The sequence below is a fragment of the Perca fluviatilis genome, chromosome 18, assembly GCF_010015445.1.
Source record: "Perca fluviatilis chromosome 18, GENO_Pfluv_1.0, whole genome shotgun sequence".
Taxonomy (NCBI): Eukaryota; Metazoa; Chordata; class Actinopteri; order Perciformes; family Percidae; genus Perca; species Perca fluviatilis.
The window spans coordinates 14,477,249-14,492,004 of record NC_053129.1 but is presented as its reverse complement, the minus strand read 5'-3'; the positions used below and the strand labels follow the sequence as shown (position 1 = coordinate 14,492,004).

General features: G+C 40.7%; 1 protein-coding gene across 3 annotated transcripts in view; it reads right to left on the bottom strand.

The window, feature by feature from the left end:
• The window catches only part of evlb (Enah/Vasp-like b), a 51,428-nt gene that overhangs the window by 1,616 nt on the left and 35,056 nt on the right, over nucleotides 1-14,756 (bottom strand). For 2 of the 3 annotated variants that reach the window (XM_039782583.1, XM_039782581.1), the window contains exons 2-12: nucleotides 13,542-13,710; nucleotides 13,087-13,264; nucleotides 7,076-7,142; nucleotides 3,502-3,569; nucleotides 3,069-3,316; nucleotides 2,809-2,909; nucleotides 2,555-2,594; nucleotides 2,132-2,183; nucleotides 1,234-1,291; nucleotides 1,078-1,138; nucleotides 848-905 (exon numbers count right to left, since the gene is read on the bottom strand). In XM_039782583.1, the coding sequence (XP_039638517.1) occupies nucleotides 848-905; nucleotides 1,078-1,138; nucleotides 1,234-1,291; nucleotides 2,132-2,183; nucleotides 2,555-2,594; nucleotides 2,809-2,909; nucleotides 3,069-3,316; nucleotides 3,502-3,569; nucleotides 7,076-7,142; nucleotides 13,087-13,264; nucleotides 13,542-13,710 (1,100 nt within the window). The remainder of the gene's footprint in view (nucleotides 1-847; nucleotides 906-1,077; nucleotides 1,139-1,233; nucleotides 1,292-2,131; nucleotides 2,184-2,554; nucleotides 2,595-2,808; nucleotides 2,910-3,068; nucleotides 3,317-3,501; nucleotides 3,570-7,075; nucleotides 7,143-13,086; nucleotides 13,265-13,541; nucleotides 13,711-14,756) is intronic. The other variant, XM_039782582.1, reaches the window with a different exon arrangement.

Below are 14,756 nucleotides of genomic sequence, written 5' to 3'. Positions count from 1 at the left end.
TATGTCATAGTGATGTCATCAGGGTTATCTGGAACTGGGCTCGAGGCTTAAAAATGTTATAGAAAGCCTGCATTATAAACTTGTTGTATGGAAGGCAGGGAGAGTTTAGGGTTCATCTGTTGCGGCCCCTTTAAAGAAAACATGAAGAACATGGGGCAACTTCAGGAATAGATGTGCCATGAATAAACCAATAAACCAAGAAAAAAAAGAGAAAATAATGCATTAATATAGTTTTAAATGTAATGCAATTGACCCTTTCAATGAGATAGACTGCAATGTAATAAACATTCCTATAAAATGAGTTGTTTGCATATTTTGTTTGCATATTTTGCAAACTATTCACATTTTTCTTATCTATGTGAGTTATTATATTATGTGTCATATTATTACATTATTTTAAAAAATATGGTATTTCTTTTCAATTTCAATATCTATATGTTTACTATATATGTGTAACACTATGTAATATTTATCAATTTTAAGGATTTCTTTGTAATGTATTATCATTCAAGTTCTATAATGTAATATTTATTCAGTTATCAGAAGACATTATCAAATATTTAAGTAATAATAATATTGTAATAACCCAAGGTATTCTCATTGTATTGTTGCTGGTGTATGGGTTGTAAGCTTTGATGTATAAAGTTCCAATGTTCAGGTTTCTGGGACTTTAGTGCAACCTAGTGGTCAAAACTCTACATAACTACCCAACTCCCACCATCCCACTGGTTAGATTTCCAATTAAATATTCATTAACATAAATTAGGAGAGCGTTAGGAGAGAGACAGTGTTCCTAAATGTTGACTGATGGCCCCTCTTTAGTGTTCCAAGAGAAAAATGAACATACCATCGATGATTTCCTCCTTCACTTTGTGCAATTCACGAAACACCTCTTCCAAGATTTCCTAACCAAGCGCAAACAAATAGATAAGTGTTTATAATCCATCACACATTTATTTACTGTAGAAACATTTGTACACAGGAAGCAGATGTTTACAGCTAAAGGCTAAACCAAATGAACAATTAAGTGGTCTGACTTGGAGTATGTTTGCATTCATTACAGTGTGTTTTCTTTACCTGCTTCATTCTGTCAAGGTCTAACGAGTCTGTGTCACTGCCACCCCCGCCGGGTCGTACCCTGCATGATAAACAAAAATCATTCTCTGTCAGATTCACTGCTGTTGTTCTGCCTCACAGACATAGCCAATGAGCTGTGATGCTTCCAGCTCTCACCTTGAAACCATTGACCTGTCTGCAGAGTTAGCTCGGTCCCAAGGCTTCTTTGCACCATCTAGACATCAGGAACAGAGTCAGACAGAAAAAAAACAGCAGGGATTTACTGACATTTCCACATAGTAGATATGATGTATTCTCTGTATGTTTTCCATTGCCTTGAGTCTTCTAGTCCAGTGGTTCCCAACCTTTTTTCCTTGGCGCCCCCCCTACTCATGTCTAAGAAAAGCTGAGCGCCCCCCCTCCCCCGAAACCGAAGTTGAGGTAACTCTGGAGATAGAGCCTTACTTTCTTTTTTGATACAGAGCAGTTATCAGCACTGTACGTTTCTCCGCCATGTTTCATTCATAAAATAGTGATGCTGTGGCAGCAGGAAAAACAAGGATACAACAAAATATATAGTTTCTATACAGACTTTTGTATACATTATATATTCTAGTGTATTATAATAATTTGTTTAACATGTGCAAATATATTTTTTTTTTACCTCAACCTCAAACCAGATAAAGACTCGCGCCCCCCCTGTGATCTTTGCCGCCCCGCCTGGGGGTGCCCGGACCCCAGGTTGGGAACCACTGTTCTAGTCTATCAGGCTTTTACAGAAATACTTTCATATCATCTTTAAGGAAACTTTAGTTATATCAAAAGGCATCATAACTTATACCCTTTAATGACAACCACCCAGCACACACTGTAGGCAGACATACAGTACATAGATAGATACATATTAGTCAAGAAGTAAGAAAAGCCTCTTTCCTCCACTGTCAATCAGATGTGTTTCTCTGTGCTGTATGTTTATTTTTCAACATGACCCGCATAGACGATAAGAGATGCCCAAACCATAGAAAATACACCATTTTTTTGTGTAACATTCTTTACTGTGCTCAGTTTTCCCCACCTGTGGCATTCTGTCCACTCCGAGTGCTGGGTGACGGAGAATTTGGGTCATCCTGAAGACAGACACAAGGATTAATGAGCATCGCTACCCCCTCTATCATCATCATCATCATCATCATCATCATCATCATCATCATCATCATGGACACTGTCATTTATTAATACACATTGACGGTACAGGTTTCTTTTATCTGATTTTCTTTGTTTGTGATTTGTTCCTCATTGCAGTAATCAATGTTTTCATCTCAATGCGATTGAAAATTAGCATACATCAACGTTCCAACGATCATTATCATGCTCATCTAATCACCAACATGATCGCGATCCCTGCCTCAATCAACATCCTTATTATCTTTGTAAATCACAGGGTGAACACCAGCTTCATGAAAACAAACATCAACATCACTGTTTTCCATTTACTCACATTTTGGCTGTCCTCGGGCCTCTCTGAGGCTAATTTCCTTCTGGGGGAAAGAAGAAGCCTCAAGTGAGAACAGGGCATTTCATCAAACGTCAATAGTTGTAATGAGTGTAATAATAATAATAATAATAATAATAATAATAATAATAATAATAATAATAATAAACTGCATTGATTAAAGACTTTAGTGACCAATGACTTCTAACGTGGCTGCAGGATGTTGATGCAAAATGGTTTTCTCAACTCATTGCCCTGACCTTCGCGCCAACAGAGCGTTCATCTCCTCCATCAGTCCTCCGCTTCCTCCACTTGTTCGGTTGGCTTCATTTTTGCCGCTTGGAGAGCTGTCGTCTTGGGGCTGGGGAGAGGAGAGTCCAAAGTGACTTGTTATTCTCCGGGCCGGTAAACTTTTTAAGTATGTCAGTCAGGTTTGGTGGAGATTACCCTGTGATATCCTGCCTGACTTAAAGAAGTTTGATCAAGACATAAAAGTCACAAAGATAAACTGGTGTCTCACTCTTTGAACGCGGCGCAGTTTGGCTCCAGCGATCATAGCAGCGAGACCCGTATGGGCGGGGGGTTCATCCCCGTGACTCCCTCCACCCATGGGAAGTGGTGGTGGGAGCGGAGGTGGGGGTGCCCCTGCTGAAGGTGGTGGAGGTCCCGGCGGTGGTGGAGGGGGAGGAGGGCCACCCATGTTCATTGGGGGAGGTATTACTGGGGGGGCCACAGAGAGCACAGCAGGGTGGCCTTGGAAAGGAGAACCTGGAGGGAAAGTGTGACATGTGAAGATGGAGAAGACTCCATCTGCCTATATGTACCTGCACTGATAACTGTGTGAGTATTTGAGTTCAAATGCACTTTATCATGAAAAGATATTTTATTGTTAACGATACAAAGATTTTTTACTATGTACACTTCAGATGACATGTGCTCTTCAATGTGAGTACCTGAGTTGGACGTCCGTCGCTCCCGCTCCAATTGTGCCTGCATCTGCTGCTGCTGCTCCATCATCTGCCTAAAGGGACATGTAGGAAACACGGCCTGTCACTTAATATGACAAATGTCACGTCTTATCCGTAATTCTGCCATTTTACAATCCTACAGGAACAGTGCAGCTAACCATCTCACAGCAGCAGCAGCAGCCGGAGAAAAGTCCTTCTGCTTTAAAGCTGCGATAGGAAACTTCAAACAAGCTCCCGAGGAGGTCTGAGTACGATTCACTTCAGAGGGGTCTGAGCTCTTTTGGGTTGTTCACATATGCACAAAGAATGCTGACTAATCGCACTGAGTTCATTATCTTGCTCATTAGTGGCTAAATGCTTATATATATTCACCAGCTAGACCCTAACTTTGTCTGTCTGTTGTTTGGTGCTGGGCAGGTAGCGTTCAGTGGGTTTATCTGAGCTTTTTTTTTTGCTGAAACAGCTGTTGGAAATGAGGTTGAGGAAAGTGGTTACACCAAAGAAAAACATTAAAGTTGCAGGTTGTAAAACCAAAACAATGACAGATGCTAAAACGCTATGTAGAACTGAGGGGAACTGCAGAGTCAGGTGCTCATTTTCTGGACTTAACACTACGCACATTACACATACATTTATTCCATTCTTAATAAGAAATAGTGATTAGGGCAGCTTTAAAATGTTAAAATCATGATGCAAAAAAATATTTTACCCAACGTGATAAGAGATGCATTATTTTTCAAATCCCACCATAAAACAAAGTTGAATAAAATAAAAAATAAAAATAACTAACTACAAAGTGAGTACACTCCTTTCAAGCTTAGGTCCTCAGTGTCCAGAAATGACGACATATGGAAAAATCGGTAATCCATTCAAACTTCTTTGTCTTGGAGTTGCCACTAAAGTTGCTGCTTTTTAGTGAAACACTTTAGTGTTTTCATAGTCTCGCATTGCCAGACATATCTCCACAGTGCTGTGTCAGCACTGGATTATGGTCTGGCTACACTGCTTATCTATTCTAGGATAGGGGGAAATCAATCAAAAAACAATCACAACCATCCCAGGCGGCGCTACGCCCCGGTCGGGTGCCCTTGCAAAATAGATAGTGGAGATAGTGGAAGGGGAGGGACAACCGGCAGGATGTCAGGCTTTATCCCAACACTCTACTTCTGATAAGCCAAACTAGTGTTTCTATAACTCCACTATTTTTGTGAAAAATTGCATTTAGCATATTTATATATTCAGATGGGATGACTTTCTCTGTTGCTGTCGACATGCTGAAAGCAGCTTTGATTTGTGTAGCATGTAGACTTTAACATGACTTGTCATCTACTTGTCTACACAGTTCAAGTAACCTTTTGGCGTTGCTGCACAGTTTCCCCATGGAGCATGAAATACACTTCCTTCCACATCTCCACTCTCCACCTTTTAACCACCACCCTTCCCAACTCCCATCAAACCCTCCCCATCTTTCCTCACATCTCTGTCTCTGATGTGAGAAGCATATGTATGTCACGACTCAGGAGAGAGAGAGAGAGAAAAAAAAAAAAAAAAAAAAAAAAAAAAAAAAAAAAAAAAAAAAAAAACAGCTCATGGAGAGGAAGTGGAATTTTCCAGCTGTGTCTTGGAGAGGAGAAGTGCTGAGCCAGCAACCTTCTCGACGTGACAGCAGCGCACGCAACGAGAGCAGAGCTGCTGAGCAATATTCCCCCGCCACCACTGGAGAGAGAGCTCAGTCAAATTAATTTGCATCCCCTGACACACACACACACGTGTGTGCACACACAAACTCCGAAACCCACACGCATAAGCACACAATCTGCCCTCACAATCAGAGACGTAATCCTTTGTGCCAAAGGTTCAGTTAAGCAGACATGGGATCAGAGAGAGCCGTAACTCCCATCATATTTGTTCTCTTAAGCCCTGGCATTTGGAATTTGGATGAACCAATAGGCAGAGCCAAAATAGGTTTAAAAACAGCAACAAAGACCTAGTTGTGCCTGAGTCTGTTTCTGAGGGGGAGAGAGGAATCATAGCCACAGTGGAAGAAATTCAGGCTGCTTAGTAAACCATGGAAACTGCCTCAAGCATCATTTCCAATACTACTCATCCATTATTCTGGATTATTCAGTCTGCCACTGTGATTCAGAAAAAAGAACATCCTGTGTTTTAGCGTTTTGAAAGATCGCGGTCTTTATCTGACTGTTAGCCATAAAAAGTTGCTGTGAGGCAGACAGAGGGCTGAAAGAGAATAGGAACATTAAGGACAGCTGTCTGCATATCTCAGTTCCTAGAGTTCATATTCTCATTCTGCGTGACAGGTTGTTAGACACATGGGGCTGCACTCACTACCAAAATCCCAAACACTATACTCGTTTGGACTGAGTTCACTGAAAGTTCATCCACTGGTTTGGAGATAATTCAGTTAAATGTTTTGAACAAGCCATCCTACCTGCACCAATATACAACAAGTCCCACCAGTAAACATTTTGGAAGCAGGCAGTGAATGTCACATCGCTGGTGGGAAGCTCTAAACATAGCTGAGAATCTTTTATCTTTTTCAAAAATCCAGTTTTTTGGAGTGCCACTGGGCTCCTGCATGTGCTCCTCTCAGCCAACTTCTTGTTGTGAGCGATGAACACAGTTTGGGTTATTTCACATGAGAGATTTTCTGTATTTGTGTTTTTGTCTGTGCTCTTCTCGCTGGTTTGAAATGGACGTGGCTTTGTTGAAAAAAAGGTGATGTCACATAGTTCCGTCCAATCAGAGTTTAGCAACATTTTAATCATAAACGGATTGTGGGGTTGTTTGCTATGTGGCCAGGCTACTGTTGATCAAATCTGATCAAATCAAACCCACACCGTCCTGAAGCACATTAGCTTAATAAATAATCACTATGAACATTTTACAAACTTTGATGTTGAACATCATGATGCTAAGTTAGCCTATATTTAAAAGGTGCTATAATCAATATTTTTTATGATAACAATGGATCAAATGACTATGCTAAAAGGGTCGCTAGTGGTGACATAATTATCCCCGGACTGCTCTATGGAGCATTTTAGCTTCTTTCAGCTCATTGTTTTAGTTTTACAGCTCACAACTTTACTGTTGGTTCACTCTTACCACTCTCAATGTGTCATTTTCAGCGGCAGAAAGCTGATAAGAGAAAAAAGCTCTAAAAGCACACTATACCCTACCTGCCCTGTTAGCAAGTAGCTGGTGGACATAGTGAGCATTTAGCTGCTAAAGAGCCAGAAACTTCCTTCAGAAGTTGATGGAGACCCAAAACAAAGCTAAAAGGAGAGTGACTATTGGACTTGGACCATAAATACAAACACAACTTCAAATAAATGCTAATGTTGCTCCGTATCTTCTGGATGTGTAAATTACTAGCGACTTTTTGCTAACAAGTTCACCATATCAGTGTTGTGTTTACAGCTTGTTGTGCCCAAAAATCAGTTAATTCATGTTACAGAGAAGTACTTCAGATTTAAAGCCAAGTTTAAACATTTTTAAATATTGTTAAACCATTGCACCGTTTTCAATTCCGAAACGTTACCTCGCTCTCTGAACTTCCATCTCATCTGAAGTTGGCCCATTCTGGACTTGGCGCTGGACAGCTGGACCTAAAGACACAAATGAGAGCAGGGAGAAAGAAAAAGAAGCTCAGATAAAGGGAAGTTGACCTTTATAATCCGTTACGAGCAGTGTAATGTTAATTGAAATTAGTGCCAGACAAGACAATTAACCACCAAATGACAGGGAATGAAACAGCAGTTAATCATGATGTCCTCTTTCTTCTGTAATGACTCAGTAATGTGCAATGAAAAGCATATTAATCCCTAACTCTAGGTAAATGAACATTAAGTGATTCATCCACTTTACTTGTACAGTTGGAGATAAGCAGAACATAATACAAAGTGTGTGTGTGTGTGTGTGGTGTGTGTGTGTGTGTGTGTGTGTGTGTGTGTGTGTGTGTGTGTGTGTGTGTGTGTGTGTGTGTGCACATAAGAGAGAGCTGCTTGGCCCTGCTGTCACACTGCTCATGTGCTCTTTACTCTTGTTACCCACTATGTGCTATTAGGGATACATGATGCTCCATTTAATTCTCAATACTGTCTGGGAACAATATAGCCTACCCATCTCTCTCACACACACACAAGCACACACAGAAGTCAGGCAGAGACCCATGAGTATTATTCTGTGATGAAATGCAACTTGCCAGTGGGGTTAAGCGTTATGAAAAGTAAAACCAGAGCGATGTCTGGAGTGTGTTTGAGCTGCTCTCATGCAGTCGGCCCTAAATTAAGAACAGAGGAAATTCTGTCGCCTGCGGTTGCCGAGTCATTGACAAAACACACTGCGGCTTCTGTAACATCTGCTCTTGGGGTCAAAGATTACAGACAAGAGATTTTGAGCATTTCTTCACCATAGCCTTTAGATTAAAAAAATAAATAAAATTAAACTATAAAAGCTCAAAAATGGTTCATCCCTGCTTCTTTCATCAAAATCAGCTTGGACAGTTTTGTGTTACAAGACGTGAAGTCAGTTTATGACCGGAAAAGGCTCAATATCAAACATTTGTGACTCTCTCTAGTATCTCCCTCTCTTGCCTATGATGTGAGCTACAAGGCACTTGGATGTAATCCGTTTAACACCGTAAGTGAGATCTGCAGATGGAGAGCCAGATAGAGAATGTAGTTAAATGAAGACATGATAAGATGAGGACAAAAGGACGTCAACTCGAGGATTACAATCAAATCAGAGTGAATCATCAGTTTTCAATGAAACCTTTCTCATCTCACTCCCCCGGCACAATATTAATCTTCATTGTTCCTCCTGAGAATAACTTTAGCACCGGCCTCTTTTTAAAATTGAGAAATGGGATGAAGTCTTTTTTAAGTTATGGGAGAGGAGGACAAACGTTGCGGTATAAGGACTTTTATTTTGTTGATTTATGATTGCTTTGCTATTGAACGCTAATGGAAAGTTGTTGTCGATGTGTACACAGAAAAAAACATAAACAATAGTGCCCCCCATTTGGGTTGCTTCCAAAGACCCTGACCCTGTCTGTCTAATTAACGGTGTCAAGGGTCAATACTCACTGACGATCTTCTCCACTTCACATATTCTAATGGAAGGGACTCTTGGCGAGCCGATAGTGCAAATGTCCGCCATTGATCAAGTAACAGAAACCCAAAAAGAACACAGGACGACAAAAGACCTGACTCACTCCTACTATCAGGTACCTCATCCACACACACACACACACACACACACACACACACACACACACACACACACACACACACACACACACACACACTAACAAATTACAACTTTGTTTCACTCAGGGCTACAAATACTGTAATACTGTAATGCTTTTCTGATTAATGTATATATTAATTCATGTCTTTTATTTTTTTTAAATCAGGACCTAAACAGCATAACATTTTCCAAACTTTATAAGAGGTGTCTCCATTAATGGAAGTTTTAACCATGTATGTGTTATCTATACACATGGGTAGAGCAACAATGGATTGTTTTTTGGGTCTGGAGTCTCTGCTGGTTGATTGGTAACCTCACTGTGATTACAAGAGTGTCACTGTAATAGTCCGACTCATGACTCCACGTAAAGCAACACTTTTTTTTTTTACACTTAAGGTGCATGTGGAGCCAGGCTAGCTGCTTCCAGTCTTTGTGCTAAGCTAAAGCAACTATCTCCTAGCTTTAGCTTCATATTTAACAGACAGACAAGAGTGGCATTGCACTTTTCATCTGTTGCATTTGAAATGGTATTTCTGCTAGATAAATTACTCATTCCTGGGGATCAATTAACAAAAAAATTGTTGCAGAACTAATGTTCACACAAATACAGTTCAACACCAACTACAGGATTCAACACTGGTGTTGCTCTACAACTGTTGCTTATGTTGCATTGTTGCTTCACCATTGAGAGAACTGTTTACATGTATTCTTTTTTGAGTCAGGAAATTCACTTTGACTTATGCTTTTACTCAACTAGTGTCTGTTATCACAGTTGAGATCACTTCTATTACAGAATGAATGATGTTGTCTAAATAAGAATAAGAAATGATGTGCCCTTTATTTTGTAGATTCCAGGCTCTGAACTCTATCCTCTTAGCCTTTTGAAAGCCATAAAAATCAGAGAAGCAAGGCTCTTTCTACTCTGGTGGCTCAATATCTTCAAAATGGGCCAGTTCTTACTTTTACTCAAGTTTTTAAACACTTAAACACAAAATGCTTTTAGAACACTGTAGCAATAATACAGGACAGAAAAAGGCGAAGTGGATTTATATCATTTATCTTTGGCCTCCCCTATGAAGTTATAATACCGGCTGACGGCAACAATGAGTCACACACTTGTAGAAATGGACACCACAACCTTTATATGCTATGAACACAAACACACAAACTTGAAACACGAATTGCCATACAGAAGTTCAGACACACAGAGCTTTAGTACATACATGACATGCTGAAGAAGAGGTACCGGCTGTAGCAGACACAGAGGCACTGACAGACCCACTCCCCGCTGACCATCTCTCGCCTTCAGTTGCCCTTCCTCCCTCTCCATCACCTACCTCTCTATCTCTCTCTCCTCACCTGCCTGCCTTTCTCCCCTCCTCCCATCCCAGCCACAGTATCATCTGTCATCTTCTTGTAACCCACACCTCCAGGCAGCAGCAGCAGCAGCAGCGCAGCGAGCATCTCTGGTTAAGGTTTCAAAAGGTCGGGTTTGTCTGTAGGCTGCGCTGCCTAATGCCACTCACACACACACACACACACACACACACACACAAATATTACAGCGTGCTGATCAACATGCATCTCTGCTTCAGAATGAGCCTTGTACATACAGATCGTCCAATAAGATATAAAAAATTGCAATCTTTAGTTTCTTTTTCTTCTGTCTAAATTGCTAAAACACAAATATATGTCTTAAAATTGGGTACTTAACCTCATTTACAGCCAAAACTCTCCTTATATTCAATGAAAGATGTGAAATACAAAACAGAGAGCTATTCTTTACCTTTGTAAAACTTATTTTGGTATATTTACTTGATTAATGACTTAATGGGAAATCTGCTCATCATTTCAGCCCTGGAGCAGAATTAACCCTTATCTCTGATCTTTTCACACTTACTGTACAGGTGACAGCATAGAAATAAAATATGTCCATGGGTGACAGGAACTGTCTTTCTGACTAAGGGTAAGGGATAAAGGGACAAAGGGTAAGGGATAAGGGGAGGATTCGGATTCAGCCTTAACTCAGTATGGAAATAGCCATGGCAAAAGGTTAGGTTTTGACCTTCTTACCACTAGAGGGCACACCTGCTTTGAGTGGAGGGAATCACACATCATTTTGATCTTTGCTTTACAAGGTGTGAATGTGTCTTATAAAATAATTTTGAGCACACAGATGCGCTAAAAATCTGTGACCAAAAAAACCCCCAAAACATGCATTAATTGCCTCTATCTCTCTCTCTTACTCAAACATACACGCACACACACACATGGCTATGAAAGTTGCTATTCGTGTGTTTTCTGCAGTTGTGTGTGTGTGTGTGTATGTGTGTGTGTGTGTGTGTGTGTGTGTGTGTGTGTGTGTGTGTGCGTGTCGCGTGAGGCTATCAGTCTGTCTATCTGTCAAGTGTGTTTATCCTCCTCTTGTGTATTTGTGCACTTGTGTTTGGCTGCCGTCACTCGAGCCTCTTTGTTCCCCGTCCCGTGTTATTAGGCAGATGAAAAGATCTGCTCTCTAGCACGGGACCCAGGGGAGGGCTTCTCAATGACTCATTCAATTGAGAAGCTGGAGGGGACTGCAGGGGGAGACACACTGCTGCTGCTGCTGCTTGAGTAATGACTAGCAAGCTGTGATACGCACTCTGTCTCTCCGTCTTTCATTCTATCACTCCCCAATTTATTAAACTGTATTCTCAGAAGGCGAAGCACGGCTACTTCTGCTACTTGGGCGGAGTGATTTGCTCGCAGCACCTGAGAAGCCCTGTGGTGAGGAGCAGAGAGTAACAACGGTGCTTTTCAGGTGTTGTGCTAATCATTCCGCCCAAGTAGCAGAAGTAGCAGTGCTTCGCCTTCTGAGAATATAGTTCCCAGTTTGTATACGGTTAGAAGATGGCTGTGTCTCATGTGACCTTGTTATTTGCACACGCTGTGACTATACAAATCACAACATGTAAATAGGAAAATGTTGGCGTTATTTTGTCACTTATTGGGAGCAGTAGGCTAGTTGGAGCCGGTTACCGCCAGGATCTGGGCTAAGCTAGGCTAGCGGTGGGTGCGTCAGACAGAGTTAAGAGATGCACGGAGATGAGAAGGGTATGCATGGACTTATCTAACTCTGGGGGATACGGTGAATAAGCTAAAGTCACAATAAGTCGCTGTGTTCCTTTAAAGTACAATCTTGATTTATTGACAAAGATGTACAACCTCAATTGCTTTGTGTTATTACTACAATATGATTTAAAAAAATGTATTTGGTGATGACAAACTAAAAACAGATGCCCCACATGGCAGAGGGAGTTAGGAAACTGTTAGCTAGAGTGTGAGACAAGTTGTGGGACATCACACCAGCATTCTTAATCACTGTGAGTCCATCAGTGGCTTCCTGCTACACTCTGAATTTCTATTGCATTATTGATATGCACAATATTAATATTTGGCTGGCTTTACAGACTACTGCACCTACAATATAAGTGTGGTGTGATACAGGCCAATTCACCTGCACCCACAATAACCATTTTAAATAAGTATTTAATCTGCTGACATGGACTTTTCCCAAGCTGTGTTTGCCATGGTTGGTCAAACAAGTTCAATCTGATTTTCGAGTTGGGCACATGTGAGCACTAGAAGCCGATATATTCAATCTGATTTGTGTATGAGCTCTTCCTAAAATAAGGAAACCATCCATAATAGGCTCCTTAAAGGAAAAAAAATACATATTTGTCCTTTTACCTGTAGTGCTTTTTATATTATATGTATTCATTATAAATCCAGATTGTTTTGGTATGAGTTGCCCAGTGTTGGAGACATCATCTGTAGAGATGTCTGTCTGCCTTCTCTCCAATATAATGGAACTAAATGGCACTCGGCTTGTGGTGCTCGAAGCACCAAAAAATACATTTGAAAAACTCACGCTGTCATGACCATGACCCTCTCATCCAATAATACGCTTCCTTCTGCGCGGTGATACGGTTGGGTAGAAAAAAAAGTAGTTCCTACATGAAACTGCTCACAACCAGGTCTGTGGATTATATTAAGTAACCAGGTCATGATTTCTGGAAAGAGACATTGCTGTTAAGTGCCATCTAGTTCCATTATATTGGAGAGAAGGCAGACATCTCTACGGCCATTAGCTCAAAACACTGGACAACTCACACCCAAACAATCTAGACTGTTAAATAATACTACAGGTAAAAGGAAAAATATATATTTTTGATTTTGTGGGTGAACTGTCCCTTTAAGCTTATTCAATGTGTGCTCACTTGTGTACAAATTGTTGTTGTTATACACTGAAGGGAAACCCACCTCCATCCTGAGCGCTGAGGACGTTAAGAGCAAAGAGCATGGCGTTGGAGAAGGTTGTGGCCTCCTCCTTGCTGGCGAAGTTGAGGCCATAGACCTGCCTGGCGTCCCGCCACTGGTGGAAGGTCGGGGTGGCCTGGTTGTACTTGAGGCCCTTCACTATGGAGTAGTTGATAACCACCTATGAGAGAGGAGAAACACTGCAAACTGATTTTTTCACACACACACTTTGACCAACATAAGCCACTACTATTTTCTCCAGTTAAACTTTCCTTTAGTGACAACAGCTATTTTGTCTTTACTTCAGAAGAAAACTCACAACCACAATCCAAAATAGCCTGAATGTTCTGCATGTTGCAATCCTCCCACAGCACAATGAATTCTCTCTCTCTCTAGTGACTAAATGGCTGAAATTAACTCCACGTCTCACGGCAGCATATCCATCTCCTGTGCGTTACCTGTTGGTCCTGCAGTTTGACGCCCACCACTCTGAAGGTGTTGTTGGCAGTGTTATGGTAGATGTTGATGCGGCTGAATCCCTGCTGTCCAGGCTTGATAGGCACCCACTTCTTACTGGTGTCATCGTAGACCATGACCGAGGCCCGCGCCTGGCAGATACTCTGCTCACTGGGAGTGAAAGAGAAAGACAGAGATGAGGGCCAGTTAATTACGTGCAGAAATCATCAGTTCAACAGTGAATCAATGTTCATTTAAGAAACAATTGATTTAAGGAAAAATCCACCCGCGGCCATTCTTAAGCTATGTGATATCATCACTTATTAAACGTTCACCATATTCCATGAGTTACTGACTTCTCGATGTGCCCTTTTATCAACCTGCCACATCTTTCTTAAAGTCACTTTGCAATTTACACCTCAGAGAAAGTGGGCATTTAGCTGTATTGTTATGTGTATTAGAGAGCATCAGTGGCATGACATGTGGCTGCATTTATAAGGTTACTGTTTATAGAGAACTATTATTATGGTATTCCTTCTGTGATGAATTACACATTCTGTGATTATTTTTTTTTGTCAGTGCAATATTATGATTGTTTCAGACAACATGTTTGTGATGTAACTTTGTCTGAATTTGAGCTAAAGATGGATATTTGTGTTAACATCCTATGTTTATGTCAGGTACAGGTTCCTTAAAGGAAAAAAAGCCCAAAGTATCTACAACTAAACCTCTGTTTCCCAGACTGGGGGCCGGGATACATCTGACAAGTCACAAGATAATAAAAATAGGAAATCTGAAAAAAATATAAACTACGCTTTTTTGACTTTTGTTTATTGTACAATTTTAGGATTATTATTCAAATAAAACAATCTCAGTAGAAATAATCAATCTTGATCTTGTTGAAGTGGTCACATCTTCTTACACCTGACAGAGGGGGTCCCCAGAAAACACAGGAGCTATAGAGGTTTCAAATAACTGTTAAAGGGGGATACGATGGACACTAGTTAAGACGAGTATTTTAGACACTAATTAAGACGAGTCTTTTAAAAAAATAAATGTTGCCTGTTTAGTCTAATAAAGTTCAGGAGCTACAATCCAGTGTGCACATACTCTCTGCTTTTTGTCTGAATTTGGGCAGTTTTGTACATGAAATAGAAAGTATACCAGTCAACAAAATAGCCCAAGAAAAACAAGGTTGATAATCATTTTAAAAAGTG